The following is a 17,175-nucleotide window of genomic DNA, read 5'->3' on the forward strand; positions in this document are numbered from 1 at the left end:
GCGGCCCCCCAAAGAAATGCCACCCCACACCGTTACTGACCCACCGCCAAACCGGTCATGCTGGAGGATGTTGCAGGCAGCAGAACGTTCTCCACGGCGTCTCCAGACTCTGTCACGTCTGTCACATGTGCTCAGTGTGAACCTGCTTTCATCTGTGAAGAGCACAGGGTGAATTTGCCACTCTTGGTGTTCTCTGGCAAATGCCAAACGTCCTGCACGGTGTTGGGCTGCAAGCACAACCCCCACCTGTGGACGTTGAACCCTCATACCACCCTCATGGAGTCTGTTTCTGACCGTTTGAGTAGACACATGCACATTTGTGGCCTGCTGGAGGTCATTTTGCAGGGCTCTGGCAGTGCTCCTCCTGCTCCTCCTTGCACAAAGGCGGAGGTAGCGGTCCTGCTGCTGGGTTGTTGCCCTCCTACGGCCTCCTCCACGTCTCCTGATGTACTGGCCTGTCTCCTGGCAGCGCCTCCATGCTCTGGACACTACGCTGACAGACACAGCAAACCTTGTTGCCACAGCTCGCATTGATGTGCCATCCTGGATGAGCTGCACTACCTGAGCCACTTGTGTGAGTTGTAGACTCCGTCTCATGCTACGACTAGAGTGAAAGCACCGCCAGCATTCAAAAGTGACCAAAACATCAGCCAGGAAGCATAGGAACTGAGAAGTGGTCTGTGGTCACCACCTGCAGAACCACTCCTTTATTGGGGGTGTCTTGCTAATTGCCTATAATTTCCACCTGTTGTCTATTCCATTTGTACAACAGCATGTGAAATTGATTGTCAATCAGTGTTGCTTCCTAAGTGGACAGTTTGATTTCACAGGAGTGTGATTGACTTGGAGTTACATTGTGTTGTTTAAGTGTTCCCTTTTTTTTTGAGCAGTGTACATCCCCACAGAGCTGCCTGCCTGGATGTAGACCCTTGTTGAAGATTGGCTTTCTCTAAAGCTGAAACTGGTGGAGCAGCCTCTCTAGGCTCTGGAGCATGGAACTCCTTCAGAGTTGTCATCACCCAGTTTTGTGGGGCTGCCTGCTCCAAACAGATATACAGCTGTGTCTGACTCTTTCCATTTCCCTCTGACTGATTTAACTGAACTCCAGGTGATGTTCAGTGACTTGGGAATGTTTCTGATTTTTGCTTTTTCTTTTGGATTAGATAGATAAAGATTATTAATCTTTTTTTGCTGAGTTGTTTGGAGTGTTCCTTTGTCTTCATATTGTAGGATTTGCCACAACACTGACTTCCCAAAAGTTGGACCATCCAAATACAGGTGTGTTTATTCTATGATTTATACCCTGCAATTTCCCTTCTGGGATGAATATAGTATCTATCTATCTATCTACACTCACTGGCCACTTTATTAGGTGCACCTTGCTAGTACCGGGTTGGACCCCTTTGCCTTTAGAACTGCCTTAATTCTTAGTGGCATACTTTCAGTGTTGGAAACATTCCTCAGAGACTTTGGTCCATATTGACATGGCAGCATCATGTAGTTGCTGCAGATTTGTCGGCTGCACATCCATGATGCGAATCTCCCGTTCCACCACATTACACAGTACAGTGAACTCATTGTCATGTTCAAGAAACCATTTTGAGATGATTTGAGCTTTGCGACATGGTGCATTATCCTGCTGGAAGTAGCCATTGGAAGATGGCTGATTAGCTATTTGTGTTAACAAGTAATTGAACAGGTGTAAAGTGGCCGGTGAGTTCTACACACAGGGGATTTTCATTTAACTTATTATGTGACTTCTAAAGCCAGTTGGCTACATCATTAAGGATTTCAGTGTGACTATTTAAAGGAGATGAATACTTGTTGATCGGTGTCAAAAAGCCACATAAGTTCTAGTTTGATTTAATGTTGTAAAACACTGAAAAGTGAAAACTCTTAAGTGGGGGTGCATGTTTTTATAGAGTGACATTCATTCTTCACAGCGCCACCTGTTCCCATACCTCCTGGTGTTGCTGGAGGTGCATGTTGGGAATCCACTTCCCTCCCAGACAGACAGCTGCTTGCCTTTGGCAGGGCAGCATGTTTACCTCCATCAGCAGCATATTAGTGAATAACAAGACCCCCTACTCAGAGAGCAAACAGTGCATTAGGTATTGGCCCTGATTACCAACCTTTGGCCCCGGCTAAGTCTGATGTAAACACATGAAGAGCCCATTGTAGCTTCTTGTGAATTAACTTCGTGTTTCTCTGTATGTGGCGGTGTAGCTCCTACCCACTGTAAATAAGGCATTACAAGTAGGTTTGACCGTCATTGTCAACAACAGTGTGCCCCCAGTGTATATGTCATTAGGCAAATCATTTTGCTCTGCTTTACAACTTCCTATGAGCGTAAATAGAGGAGGCTGGCAGCTGTATGTAACTGCATGTGAATGTGATCATGAATGTGAATGGGGCCATTCAGCAGGGAAGAGGAAGCCCATAAAGTCTTAAATGAAACAAAATATTTTTTATTTTCCAAACATATACTCATCCATATTATGTACAGCTTGACAATATAACACATCAGACAGAATTTGAATGACAGCTGCAGAATCAACACAACGCATACAAATTCGAATATAAAAGACATAAAAATTTACAAAATATATAAAAGTGCTTGTGGAAGGAGATTATTGGCAGCAGGACTGCCTGTTGTGTGTGTGAAACTCCCAATAAATGTCCATTTAAATAGAAAGTACTAGACGTGTTATTTAAAACCATTAAATATATCAACACCCCAATGAAAAAAAACCCCACTATAATATTCCTATAATACTTCCCAGCAGTCTGTGATTATAGGATCACTATAGCTGTTTTCCATGACGTCATACTATGGAGACATTGTCCATTGTGCACGCACATCTCTCTACAATCATATTGGGGAATTCAGCCACTTCTATCTCAGTGTAGTCCCCCTTCTTCACCAGGTACATGATGGGTAACGGGGCGCTCTCAGACACCGCGCATCGCCTGTCCCCGTACCCGTAGTTGCGCTTCGGCTGCTTGCAGCCTCCGGTGCACTTGAAGGCCTGGTAGCCTGCAGGCTCAATGATCCAGTACTGCGTCCAGGTGAGAGCACGGAAGTTGATGAAGTACTTTTCCCTGCAGCAGGAGTCTTTGTTTTGGTTGACATCGCAGTCGCCGCCAGAACTGAGGAAGAGAAAGGATGAAGAAAGTGAGATGACTGTTGTTACAAAGTCCCCAGCATCTCTCAGCCACACGCCTGCTTGCCATGGTTATCCAATTATGATATTTACTGATTGAAATACGCCTACGTCTAAAACATATTTAGAATGGTATCAGAATGAGTATGTAGGGAACACGTGAATTAAGTGCATGTGCTTTTGTTCTTGTTGGTTTATTTAACGCTGGTCACTATTTTGCTCTTAGATTTCTCCAAACCACGAGAGTGAGCAAACTGACGCCCATGTGTCACGCTACTACAAATCTACTAATGAATGCAAATTGTGACAGGTAAGAAGATGGGGGCTAATTGTCACACTCATCCAATATCCTGTATATCAAAAGCTCGCGCCCATACCCATATTCTTCGAGGTTGAGTGTGTAGAGGATGAGCTCGGGCTTTCCCAAGGTGTTGTCCGTCTGCTCCTGGGTGGTAAAGCGGACACTCTTGGCCATCTCTGCCGCGTAGCTGCCAGGTCTCTCGCCCTCGATCCACACCTCCAGGTGCATAGGTGTCTTCTGCTGCGTCTTGGACCAATAGTGCACCGCCTGGGTCACATCAAAGCTCTTCCAGCCTGTCTCGTGAATGGGGATCAACCTGTGAGCACGAGAGATAAGGGCGCTTAATTAAAACGAGATTTAAAAAAAAAAGAATATTTCCTGGAGAAGATTACAATTAAATTACTGTTAACCCAGTGAGCCCGTGATGATGTCGCCTCTTAATTGCTCTACTGTTAATACATCCCCAACTTGTCGCCATGAGAAAATGATCCCTTACCGTGAATCTACCAAAGATGTCCTATTGGGTCCGTTTGGCAACACCTCCACCCAGTAGATGCTGACCCGGGCGTTGTTGACTGGCCGGAGGTTCTTCCTCTCCACAGCGAACCGTTTGTTATAGGAAGCCCGCTGGTAGAGCTTCAGCTCCGCCATGGTCACCTCGCTGTTATCCGGGATCCTCGCTTCCATATCGAACACCATGCGATGCCGAGTGGTGTCAGAATACACATACTCCCCGGAAATGTCTAAAACACAAAGCATTTAAATCGTTTTAGGCCATGTAGCTTAAAATTACTGTTTAACTGAGGCAATTTGGTGCGTAAAATAGACTATACAAGTGGTGCAATTACGCACGGATTTAATTGTCCCGTCAACTGATATCAGTGTCAAAGCTATTTTTATATGAATTCCTACAAATTGCATGTGATATGGTTAAAAAATTTTAAAGGTCCTTACCTGCATTACCAGGGATTCCCCTCAGGATGCCCGCCAGGCTTGGCAGAGATCTGCGTCTCCTGCTGTGGTGCATCTTCAGCATGGACAAGTACTTATTTCTGATATGCACCGGAATAACCAGATTCTCCAAATCCCTCTTATGGATTTTAGGAACTTCATCCAAACCAAGTTTCTGCAGCAGCGCGTCCTTCATATCCTGGTGCGTAAAAGGCTTGGCGAGACCGAAGAGAGCGGTGCAAAGGACACAAGCGCGGAGGAAATCCATGTGTAAAAAATTCAGTGTGATAAACAGCAGCACGGTAGCAAAAGTCACCCAGAGAAAGACAGTGTCCCTCTGACACTCCTCTAGCCCCTTATATTGTTGCGGCCCTCCCAGTCGTTCGCACTTCGTCAATGGGGGCAGGGACCCTTATCAGAACAAAGGTGCGACAATACAGCCGCATTCTAAACAGGATATCTAAGTGGCCATACTTCAAACAGCAACAATTAGACCAGAGTGCCATCCACATTGTGGAGGTACAATTTCACCATAGTTCCACTAAAACTATTGTAGATGGCCTGTGTTGCATTTGATGCCAGAATGAGGATCTACAATCTTCTCTTCATGGTGTAAATAAATACAGTAATTTAGATGCATCTTCCTGGTGGACAATCAGACAATCAAATTACAAATTGAAATAGGTAAATGCTCTTTCAGGGGCTTTTCTACCCTAGAAAGAAGAACATTCTAGAGTACATAGATGAAGAACTGAAATGGATTTTTTTAGCAGTGAATTTGTCAAATTTTAAATATTGATGGTCAACACAAAAAATAATTGACTTCAAGTATTAGTATCACATTCAGAAATCCAGTCATTACCACTGGGTGTAGAAACATTTTATAGTTTTGTGGGACTTGCTGCTATTTCCCCAAAATTAAAAAGCATCTGAATAGGCCTAGTGTTTTCACAGCTGGTGTTTATTTCACATAGTTGAACATATTGCCAACTTCTCTTTGTGTCTCGACACTCTTATTATTTCTCCAGAATTAAAGAGCTTGTCTCCCTGGTCCACTCTGAAGCGTGTTCTCTGCTGCTACACATGCGTCCCAGACAGACATCTCTTGACCCTGCGAACCTGAAGTGCCCTCTCTTCTGTAGCACCCTTGTCTACACACACCCCACACTCCGACGTGTACATTCCACTGGACGATGTCAGGCCAGGGCAGTCTGGCAACAGTCTGTCAAACAGCGGGCTTATGACTGTCTGGGTGGCTAAAAAACAAGAAGATCTGGACTAAAAACCAGCAGGCAATCCTGCCTGGTCACTTTGGTGCAAGTGTACAACAAGGGGTCGGGTAGGAAATAGTGTAGCACTTTCGAGGGAGGAGGGGGACTAGAGGATTAGATGTTTATTCCGAGCCCTGTTACCCATTCTTGGCCCTCTCCAGCAGATTAAAATTATTAGCCAAACAGACAGTTAATCCGGGGGCTGGAGGGGGGGGGTTGGCGTGGATGTGGATTGGGGCAGGCTCTTCACAGGTTGGTGATTATCTGATTCCATTGCGAGGATTTGCCTTGCCTTTTTTGTCACACAAACATTAGAAGAGGGGAGCTCTGACTGGCTGCCCAGAAGGCCCTGCCAGTGGTGGTTGTGTATTGGGGCGGTGTTTGCTTAGAGATGTCAGACAGACTGAAGGGGCACACAGGAAGAGCAAATGACAGATGACCACCAGACCCGCTCACTGCTGCCTGCAGCTTATAAACAGGACAAATTATTAATTAGTGCTTTAGAGCTGATACCACATGACACAGTCCATGCATGACAGGTACTGAAATAAAGATTTGTATAATATCCAATTACATGTGTGCAAACTCAATTATGTGTGCATGGAGTAATAACATTATTACAGAGTTATAATAGCTAAATTGTTATGATATTAATGCTATGATATTTGTGTTTTAGCCTAATTAATTTGCTATTAGCAATGTTATTGCAAATTCATAGCAGGATTTTCTTTTCTTGCAAGTTTTTGTATGACTTGAATGAATGAAATGTGCAATTTGCAATAGTGCACATGTAGTGTAACCACTGATCTCATATTAGTCTTTCATTCTTCCTTCAATTTGGGATATTTGCTGAAAATGTTAATTCTGTTTGTACAAAATTAGCCCTGGAAAATGTCAACTTTAATCATGAGACTTTATTTATTTATTTTATTAGCTTATTTGATGGGGGAGGTGCTCATTAATTAAGCATTGATCAACAGAGAAAATACTGTAAATGAGCCTAAAAGGCTGTGCAGATGTTAGAAAGGGACCCTAATGGAAGAATAAAGCCACATATTTTATAAAATTCACATAGACATTCAGCACACATCCATCAGTAAGTAATGACACAGTTGGCCACATTGTTTTGAAGACTGAATCAGTGTTTTTCAAGTACTGGCAAATGAAACATTTATTTCCAAAAAATTGGTTTACATAGGAGTAGAACCCTGAATATGAACAGTAAGCTCCACAGCAGAGTCTACAAAGTCCACAGGTGAGGTTCAAACTGGTCTATCAGATTACCTGATGTCAGAATCATCAGTGCAGACATGTAAATTCAGAGCACATTCATTGACCCGTCCAGCCAAAGGCCAGGTCTAAGTGCCTGTTGTCCAGAGCCCATGGCAACCTCTATCCCTCACATTACAACCCCTAATTTGGGAAATTAAGATGCCCTTTGTGTGATATTTCTCAGTCTTTCTTCCTTCCCATGCCAATCAAAGACAAGTTGCCTAGTTCAAAGCTACATCTGATGCTCCTAGGTGCCATTTCTTTTCAATCAAAGGCCAATAAGCTCCCACAATCAACAACACAGGTGTTAATTAACATCCAGACATTTGCATTCAAAAGCAGTCCAGTTTATAGGTCGCCCCCTTCCATTTCTGAAACATGAAATCCCCTTTACTTGCAAAAACTGCTGTTTGCATAAGGCCATGGTTTAAATGCTGATATGAGAGAAATATTGAGCCCTCAGGAGGAAGACCTGGCTGCAGTTTGGTTTTTTTCCCTGTGGTTGAGGTAAGACACATTGCATATCAGCATCTCATTGGGAGTCTCCCGGGGAACAGGGCGGAGCTGCTGCCTTCTCCAAAAAGTCAATATTGAACTTGTGCTGGTGGTCAGCGCAAAATCCTCATTATTCACGTGGCTGTATTGTCACCGACTTCCTGATCTACTATTGCCAGCTTTATCTCAATACCAAATATTTGAGGACATGAACCGCTCTAGTTTGCACCTTAATGGCCCCCACAAAGCCTTTGCTGCGGCTGCAGACCTCAAAAGATACACTCCGAGTCTGGATCAATCCATCGAGCTGGCTGCCAATAATCACTGATCCGTCTGTCAGAGGGGAAAGTGCTAGACCTGTGCAAGGACAATACAATTATTGCTCAATGGCCTCTACTTCTAGACAAAGTACAGGGGAGTCTAATTGCATTTCACACAGCTAATGACGGCTCAATCAGCGCAGAGACATAGGGTTTAATCCCAGTGTAGACTTAACCAAATAGGATCAGACGTGATTAGATAGGACTAACAATAAATATTTTAATTAATCGACATAGGGGAGACTTTAAGTGTGCAGCATGCTTATCATCACCCTGATCAGACCGATAAAATAAAAATAAAAAAAGGATGCCGTTTTCATCGCAAATTCACTGAACAAAAAAACTGTGTAAATAATAAAGAAGGCTGATTAAAAACTAACAAGAACACACAAGAAATACCCATTCACAACAAATACAAGACAGCTGCAATGACCTGCACAAAATACACCAGTTTGAGTTAGTTAATAGTTGGTGAAGCTATTTGTACAGCAGAGGGCGCTGTGATCACACGAGAAGCAGCTAGTGGCTTTAAAGGAAACACTTATACAGTCTATGGGAAACACCCACCTAAAACAGTGTTTACATTGCCTTATGTGGGACAGTAAAGTCCTAGTTTTATAAAACAGAAACATGTCTTCACAAGCAGGAAACCCCTATCACCACCCCACACTTTCTGGCTATTGGCTTCATTTCTATACTGCACTTTTATTTTCTTTATGGAATTTAGGGAAACTTATTACTACACCATAACTCCACTAACTACTATTTAATTTTAACTTATTTGAGTTTGCTTTTTATTGTGTTTTTTAATGTTGTCCTAACGCACTTCTTCATCTTACTTTAAAAGACCATCTGCATTGAAAGTGAAATAAATGCTTTTTATATTAAAATCTGAGAAGTTGTTTTGTTTTTTTAAATTTATGGCTTCCTGCTTTCAGTCAAGATAGGCTATTCTATCTCAGTAAAAATCTCCATTGCTGTTTTTAATGTGCTCCTTTATTTACTGTCATGACATCCTCAACAGTGCTTTGCTGCACTTTATTCATATTCAATAAAAAGACTCGGAACCACAGATGACATGCACAATGTTTTGATCCCAGGCGGCTCTTTGTCAGGTCTAAATGTTGATCCCCACACCCATATGAATCAATAGGCTGACGATAGACTCTATGACAATGTGAAGTGTGGTTACCTATTTAACCCACCCACGGTGATAAACATCTCCAAGCAACTCACAACTCGAGTGCTCAATAAAAACCTGAATCAAAAAAAGCACATGAATCCCAGAGAGGGGTGGTACAGAGAAAACAATACATCAAATGTATCAAGTGTATTGCAAATATATCCAAATTAGACGTATAACACAAACAAGTCGACATCATACATGTAAACTGAACTAAAACACAATATAATATTTATCTTGTGAATTCCATTTTTGAGTGGATTTTAATAAGGTGACCTGGACCTGCAGTGCCACACACATGGGAGAGAGTCATAAATGTTGTGAAAGAAAGGGAGAGAGCAAAGACGTATTCTCTTCTGCAGTTTTGTTGTTATGCTGTTATATACTTTTGCTGTTGTTAACAGAATACATTCCTAAACCAAGCCAATCAGTCATCTCGGAGTGGTAACACATTGCAGGAAATATAAACTGCTGCTTGGCTGTTTCTGATAAACAGTCATGCCAAGGCAGTATGCTTCAAATTACACTTGGTCACCATCAAAATCTGTTTTATTGGACACATCTTGCATGTTGAGCTGGTGTGTGTGTGTGTGCTCAGTTCATCACAGTGCGTCTTTGTGCGTTTATTCACTCTGGCAGTGCAAAGGCTTGCAGCAAGAAATCCATTTGCAATATAGAAGCGTAATTTTGTTGGTGTGTGTCACACAGACATAATAACACAAGGCTTCTGTGTCTTTCTCCCTACCCACTAAGATTCAGTTGCTATGGAGGCTGTTAATCATTAATAGATGTACTTTGAGCAGCGATAACCACCTCACTTCAAAAGGATGGGACATTTTCCAACAGGAGGTAATAGTTCGGAGGAACTCTGTGAATAAATGGCCTTCAGGTGCTTTGTCCAGTGGGTGGCTAATAGAACTGGATCACACTGTAAAATATCACTTTTACTCAATACTTTCATGATTTCTGTGATGACATTTAAGGCATGGGTATTATTATTTTCATACAATATATTATTAGCTAGCAATGTGAGTATGATGGCCACTCCAGCAGGTTAGAAACAACAAATGAGTGCAAATAAGTGACAACCAGCAGTCTGTGTGATTTACCTATTGTATGTCCTTAATTCTCACTTAGGGATCTGTGCTTATGAAAAGTCTGACTCAGTTGGCTTGCAGGGATACAGCAGGGCTCAGTGTCATCATTAAGTCAAACTCTAACCTACAAGCCTGTTTATCTTAGAGAGTATGCTCTCAGCACTGAGCTTCTCCCGCCCGTGAGAACAGTCCAAGAGACAGAAAATCCGGGACAAACTTGATGCAGCTTTGACGTTGAGAGATGGGAAAAGCAGTCAGAATTTAAGAATCTCAATATTACATTAATACAGTACTTTCAAAAGTAAACGCCGTTTTGGGGCTACAGTCAATGGCCTATTGAGACCACACATAGTAGCCATTTCTGATGCCATCTATGAGGTGCATGTAGGCATGCAGTAGTATTCTGAGATAAATACACAACTTTCATATGCCAGTTGTAGCTAGGGTGCCATAAACTCCCATATAATGTCAGAATTTGGCAGGTTTAGGCAGTTGCATTAGTGGAGCGCACACACAGGCTGCCATGTTTTATCTGAAGGTTGTGTGATTGTGGCCCACTGCAGCAGCTATCAGGTCACTCTCAGCACAGGTTATATTGGCGCAGACAACACCATTGCGTGGGTATATCTCCATAAACGGAGTGTGGAGCAGCCAGTTAAAGGGACAGCGGACGTTATTATTCCAGTCTGAAGAAAATGCGTCCTCTCCCCACCACGTCACCGGCAGACTGACAGACAACCCGCAGTTTCCATTCACAATATTGACAGCCACACCACCCCCCCCCCTTCCGCACAGCAGATGCTGTGACGGGCGCCATGATGATGATCTGGGATTTTGCCTGCAGCGGCAGCCAGAAATGCTACACTGCTGGAAGATGGGCTGCTAGCTGTAACGGAATGGACGCCTTCACGCCATGGCACATCAAAGATGGCCGATTTCAGGATTCAGCGCCCTACGCATGCGTGAAAGTTGGACACCAGCGACATTATTTTTCGTATAACAGTTATATGAAGCACATAACTGTCTCGAAACGTACCGCGTCGCAGCGAAGATATTCTTCATTGAGTAACAAAGAGGTAAAGTAATCTATGAGCGTTTATAAGTTGTGTTTTCAATGTGGACTAGCAGCGTCGCGGGCTAAGCGTCCATTTGTAAATCATTCATATTTTACAGCCGAGCCCTGCTTCCCATAATCCAGCGCGGCGTTACAGATAGAGGTGTCTACTCGGGCGTCTTTCCTGTCAAAGTCTCTGGCAGCAGGCTACTGGTAGCTTGACTGTGCAAAGACTGCAAGAAGCGACCGACCGGCGGGGGAGGCAGGCAAGGCAAAGGAAAGGACAGGGGGGAGTTTAGGCTGTGTCCCGTATTTGGAATAAGCAAGACAGACCACAGCTTTCCTCTTGACGTGAAACGAGCTCCTCTGTAACCTTCAAAAAAAAAGGACCCGTATTTTTGACGGCCAACTTAGCGCTGTTGGAACTCTTGAACTAACCGACGTTTTGAACTGTGAAGAAACTAAAGACATTTGGTTTCTGGACGAAGAATGGGATTTAAAGAACATATCTGCCAACACTGAGTTGTGAAAACAAGGGAATATTTTCCAGTTGGATGAAAAATAACCACACTGTCGAAAGGGATCAAATTCATTTGAGCGGTGTTGACACTTTGCGTATTGTATGTCAACTCCTGTGGGAAAAGGGGCAACGATGGCATTGAGGGACGAGGAAAAGTAACGTTAACGTTAGCTAACGCTGGCTAGCTAAACCGCTAACCTAGCAGGCTGCTAACTAAGCCTGTGTCGCCCTTCCATTCCTGGAGCAGAGGAGGGGCGCTGGGGCTTTGTAGCATTGCAGATCTGCCTTGCTTTTTTGGGTTGCTGCAAGAATGGAGAATCCCAAACATATGCCACAACAACTCAGGGGGATCTGTTGAACCGCATCCACTCGATTAGCCTCCATTTACCACACAGAGAAGAGCAGAAAACTGCCAGCTAACGTTGGGAATTCATCAAAATCAGCCGGCCCGGGGCAGCCAGGGTCTGTAATTGTGACTAGCGTTACTTCTTTTCGTATGTGCCCTGTGGGGATAGGTGTTATAAAATGGGGATGCGCTACACGTCTTATTCACCTCTTAGATACTGGATCCCGAGAGGGGGTCATGAATAGGTCGCCTTTAACGCGGAATTAGCCCCGGCTAGCCCTCGACTCAAAAGTTTGGTTATTTTTCTAGACATATTCAAGGTGACAGAACTTCTTTACAGGCCCCTCTGCGCTAACTAACAGGCCGAGGAGGTGTTTGCTCATTTCGCCTGCCCCCCACCTCCTTCTCCTTCATCATCATTACTTCTAAAACCAACAAGCCGGAATAATCATGTCGGGAGAGGTGCGTTTGAAGAAGCTGGAGAAGCTGATCCTGGACGGGCCAGCTCAGTCTAATGGCCAGTGTCTGAGCGTGGAAACGCTGCTGGACATCCTGGTCTGCCTGTACGATGAATGCAACAACTCCCCGCTCAGAAGAGAGAAAAATATCCTGGAGTTCTTGGACTGGGGTAAGAAAGCTTATTTTATTTCTTTTAATTTCCTCTTGTTTGGCCCTTGCATCCAGTGTCCCTGTATTTTTGGTAAGATGATAGGCTAATACTGTTGGTGGTGCAGTGGCCCTCCCTTCCCCATCATATTCCTTTTATAGTAGTAGTGGGGCTCAGTTGGCCTGCTCTCCTCTCACCTCCCTAAAGCTGATACCAAGGCCACTTTTTTCACTTTTTTGTTTAATTAAATGTTTGACAAAAACAGATATGATGTTAAAAAATAAAAAGTTAAGTTGATGACAAGGACTAACCAAATACACAGAAGCACATTAACTATAGTGAGAAAGATCTTAACCAGGCCCACTCAGAGTTTTGATATGAATCCAGGAAAGATCTCATAAAGATGTCCTATCCTCCGGGCCACTATTTATTCCCATGAAAACACACTCTTGCATAAGGTAGATGCCTTTCTGTCATTGCACCAACCCTCTTTTGGTTCAGTTTAGTTTTCACAACTGCTTTACATGTCCGTTTGTTTTCCTTTTTATGGGTGTGTAGGTGAAAGCCCGTTGATAACTTAAATTAACATAGCTGTCTCTTATCAGAAAGATGTTGCTGTTGTAAAGAGTGGTCTTTTATTGCCATTGCAGCATAGCAATCACTATTGCAATACCCTAAATGTTATACACAGGATTTGGTTAGTTTATAATCAGGAAAGGAGTTTTTGGTGACAAATCTTCAGTTTTGTAACTTTCCCACTCCCCTGGTTAAAGCAAAAGAAAAAACAACGCACAGGAGGCACAGGGACCACACACACACAAACAACTCAATCATTTGTGCAGAAGGTGTGTGTGTGTGTGTGTGTGACTTCGGGGGTTTGGTTTGTGCATGAAGCAGGAATGTGAACAACTCACCTTTTTTATCTGGCGCAGAGGCCCAGCTAGCTGCCGGAGCATGCCTGCCTGGCCTGCTTGTCTTTTTAAAGCCCTGAAAGATGAGCTGCAGCAGTTTGAGGCAGCGCAGGAACAAATCATTTCCCTGGATCGAGACAAATGAATAATATAGCAGGCAATAAGAAACAAAAGTATAAAAAAAAAAGTTGTTTGGTATATTTTTTTCTTTCTTCCTTTATTTCTTAACAGTTTAAACTACTATGTTAGGCAGTGTCAAAGACACACAGGATGGCAGTTAAGTCAGTTTAATGGTGGTCAATTCTGGCTGTGGCTGCAAAGTTGGTTTACTCCACCAGCCACCATCTGGAAAACCTATTCTGTGCTAAAAATGGAGCTATGCTGGCTGGTAAAATACTGGAAGTGGCTGGATTTGGTGATTTTTTTTGTGTCTGCAAAGGAATAAAGAGGTACTTTTCTGCCCGTCTAAAAGCATTACCCAACTGTGTTATTCATTACACATGTGTTGTTTCCCTAGAGTGTCAACCCCCCCCCCCCCCACAACATACACAGCCAAGTCTGCTGCAATCTAGCTGGCCTTGCAACAATGCCGGTGTGCCCTGGCCGTTAAGGAGAGGTGCCCTGTGCTTGGGTGCCAAGTGGTGACTTCATCCTGACATTTCCTTGTGTTGACACAAGAAACTCTCAGACTGGGCTCAGCCAGACACAACACACAACATGCAGATGTATTCAAGCTGTCATAGTCCCGTCGAGGTCTCATGTTGTTGCTTGTTATTGTGTTCCACCCCAGAGAGATTTGTCTGAGAATGCCCCAGCTTCTATGATTAATATAAACTAATTTAATTGAGTTTTCCCAAGAAGTCAATGAAGCTGAAGTTGGATAAACACAATTAATTGGTTGTCCTAATCAGGTAGCCGTGGTAGGAAAAACCCTAAGGGAGTTGTAATATCAGATGTTGTCTTCCCCCGAAACGGTTTTGTATTGTACTATAGAAGATTTCACACTGCAAATACGTGAGGCATGTCATTAATTAATTCATTCATACATTTCTTTTACCAAGTAACTGACTGTACAGTAGTTTATTCTGATCGAAAGAAGAAACAAGACAGCCATAGGCTGTATAAACACTTCTCTTCAATCTAGATGTGATTTTAATAGCAGTATTGGAAGTGTCACCATTTGGGGAAAAAATGTCCAGAAACATGACAAAAGAAAACATTACTTCTGGATTACTGGTAACAGCAACAAGTGCGAAACTCTGAAGCTCAGGTATTTTGGCTGGCTTTCATTTTTTTATGACCATGGAGAATTTGGGATATACTTTTTGGCAACAATATTTGTCCAAATGAAACGTCAGCAAGATGGAAGAACTCAACTGGAGAGTCAAGGGCATCTGTGATAGGTCACATTTATGTAGCTCTTTGTTACACACCCCTCTGTATTCTCTGTGGAGTAGCAAGTTAACAACCAATGTGGGCTTGGGGACTGATTGCCATTTTTCACCATTTTCTGACAATTTATAGCCCAACAATTGATCGATTTTTAATTGAGAAAACAATCCACATCGTTGGTTGCAGCCCTGTAATTGAGATAAAGTCTCGTCATCTTCTCTGAAGTTTTTGAAGTGTCTTAACTCCCATGTTTTCTCTTTCTTGGAAGAACACCCAGCCAGAGGGCCAAAGGAAAAAGCACACCTGTCAAACATGCAACACATTTGCAGTATTTGGACAATTACTAGCTAAATGTTAGCAGAAGAGGCGTTTTAATGCCATTAAGGCTATCTATTTATACATACCAACAGAGCCAGAGCGTGCACATGACTGATTGTAAGCTAAAAGAAACAGATTAGGTCAGACAGATAACGTTAGATAACCTGCTCAAAAAACTGTTTGAACCTGGATCTAGAAAAATGATTCAAGATGGGCCCCATGAAACCTAAGACCTCTTTAACCTGTGAGTGATCTGCCTTTGTTAGCCTCTCAGAGGCTGCCTCTGCAGCGGCCCATTGGACCCGTGTACCCTTTTTTTGCTACAGAGGCACAGGCGTGACAAAGATGCGGCCATGTTCCCTTTTCTTCCTGAGAATGTGTGGGAGCCAGAGAAGAAGACAAACATTTGTACTGGGTTTGCTTTTCTTCTTGTTTGGTGACCTCATTTCAGCTGAAATAGAGACATGACCTGCAGCCACAGGGGAAGTGAACACGGGAAAGTACGCTGTATCCTGACTGCTCACATATAACCACAGCAGTTACTGTGCTCCAGAAACTGGTGGACAATCTCTGATTGTATTTGTCTTACAACCTGGCCAGCTTATATCAACATCGCCCTTATTTGTAATATCGTCAGGTGTTTAAATGAAACAGATTCCAAAGTTTCTGTGTTGGTGATTTCTGTAAATATCAAAGGAGGCTTTATAGACTTAACATAAAGGTTGAGCGTGATTCCTCAAAGAGTACGACTTTCTCCATAGGTGAAGCAATTTTCTGCCAGGAACTAAAATTATGTACGATTCACCACGACAGCCCTATGTATGATTCTTTCAGTTTCACCTTTACCCAGTTCTCATGTTTCAACATTTTTCAGCTCAAGCTATGAAGTAGATGTCTTTTAGAACTTATTACAAACTCAGTATAAACCTAATCTTTATTTGTTGGGTTAAATGTTTTGAGCACTATGAGGAGGAACAGGAATTTATGTTTCTGTGGACACAACACCTATCCTTTCTCATAGATATCCTGTCTTCCTATGTTTCCTGCTTTTTCTTTTGTCCTGATCTCCTCCCCTGTTTTGGGAACAGATTGGCGGGCTGCTGAATGAAAAGGGGCAGCCATGCCAGCCCACAGTAGGCAGACATGGGGGAGGCAGCCAGACCTTTTCTCAATCCAGACCCAATGTTAGCTTGCAGTGGCCAGCTGTTTAGCTGCAGCTGATGTGTGCTCCACCCTGCAAGGCTTTCATTGGCAGCATGCCTCACACACTACTCGCAGTGGAGACGCACGCACACAAACACACTTACACACACACACACACGCTAATTATTGTGGTTTTGCCTAACTAGGCTATCTCATAGTGCACACACGAGTCCCTCCCTGTTATTCCCGTTATTGAACAGACCAGAAGAGCTGCCTGTAAGAATTTGAGATGTGTTGGCTCGAAAGAAGAATTTTTGTGTCACATGGCTTTAAATTCTGGCCGGAGGCCATTCCACCCCACCACGAACAAAGAGGCTGTACGCAAGGCTAGCACTTTAATCCTCCGGCTTCATATACATTGTGCATACCCTTGCGTTAAAAAAAAATGCATTTAGATCAGTCTGTGCTAACTGATTGCAGCTGCAGAAACATCAGTGATCTTGCAAAGTTTTCCCTTGCTAGGTAAACCAGACAGGAAATGTACGCTAGTGCTTTTATATTTAGCAACTTATGGTGGAAATACAGAGAGAATGGAGAATTGATTGTGAAGAAGTGTTTTAATGTGTTTGGTCATGGTCAGGACTAGGTGATTTTAGATTAGAATAAATCCATACAGACATGTAGTAACTGGAATAGTTGCTGTTAATAGGAATTTGCTGTTCAGATACATAGTAACCATATAATCTGTTATAATTAAAATATTCTGTCATTTATGTTTTATAAATCACAAATCAAATGTGAAAATACATTTTAGCATTAGGCTGGACGAT

General features: G+C 43.0%; 2 protein-coding genes and 1 long non-coding RNA gene across 6 annotated transcripts in view; 2 read left to right on the forward strand and 1 right to left on the reverse strand.

Moving 5' to 3' along the window:
• Window positions 1–869: 869 nt before the first annotated feature.
• Window positions 870–6,234, forward strand: LOC119908481. The gene is made up of 3 exons (XR_005445293.1): window positions 870–1,278; window positions 3,391–3,474; window positions 5,445–6,234. It is a non-coding gene; the product is annotated as an uncharacterized LOC119908481 (long non-coding RNA).
• On the reverse strand, window positions 2,453–4,791 carry lft1 (lefty1). Its single transcript, XM_038726187.1, has 4 exons — window positions 4,420–4,791; window positions 3,962–4,208; window positions 3,542–3,781; window positions 2,453–3,150 (listed from the first exon to the last, which is right to left on the reverse strand). The coding sequence occupies exons 1-4, from the start codon at window positions 4,682–4,684 to the stop codon at window positions 2,826–2,828; spliced, it is 1,077 nt and encodes a 358-aa protein (XP_038582115.1). The 5' UTR covers window positions 4,685–4,791; the 3' UTR covers window positions 2,453–2,825.
• A 5,094-nt stretch (window positions 6,235–11,328) lies between the features above and the next one.
• The window catches only part of cdc42bpab (CDC42 binding protein kinase alpha (DMPK-like) b), a 75,317-nt gene continuing 69,470 nt past the window's right edge, over window positions 11,329–17,175 (forward strand). For 2 of the 4 annotated variants that reach the window (XM_038727287.1, XM_038727290.1), the window contains exon 1: window positions 11,330–12,602. In XM_038727287.1, coding sequence (XP_038583215.1) covers window positions 12,425–12,602 — 178 coding nt within the window. In that variant the 5' untranslated portion in view covers window positions 11,330–12,424. Of the gene's footprint in view, window positions 12,603–17,175 lie in introns of all 4 variants that reach the window. The other 2 variants (XM_038727289.1, XM_038727291.1) reach the window with 2 other exon arrangements.

The sequence above is a fragment of the Micropterus salmoides genome, unplaced genomic scaffold (genome assembly GCF_014851395.1).
Source record: "Micropterus salmoides isolate LMB-PRFRI ecotype aquatic unplaced genomic scaffold, ASM1485139v1 Ms_hic_scaffold_18, whole genome shotgun sequence".
NCBI lineage: Eukaryota > Metazoa > Chordata > Actinopteri > Centrarchiformes > Centrarchidae > Micropterus > Micropterus salmoides.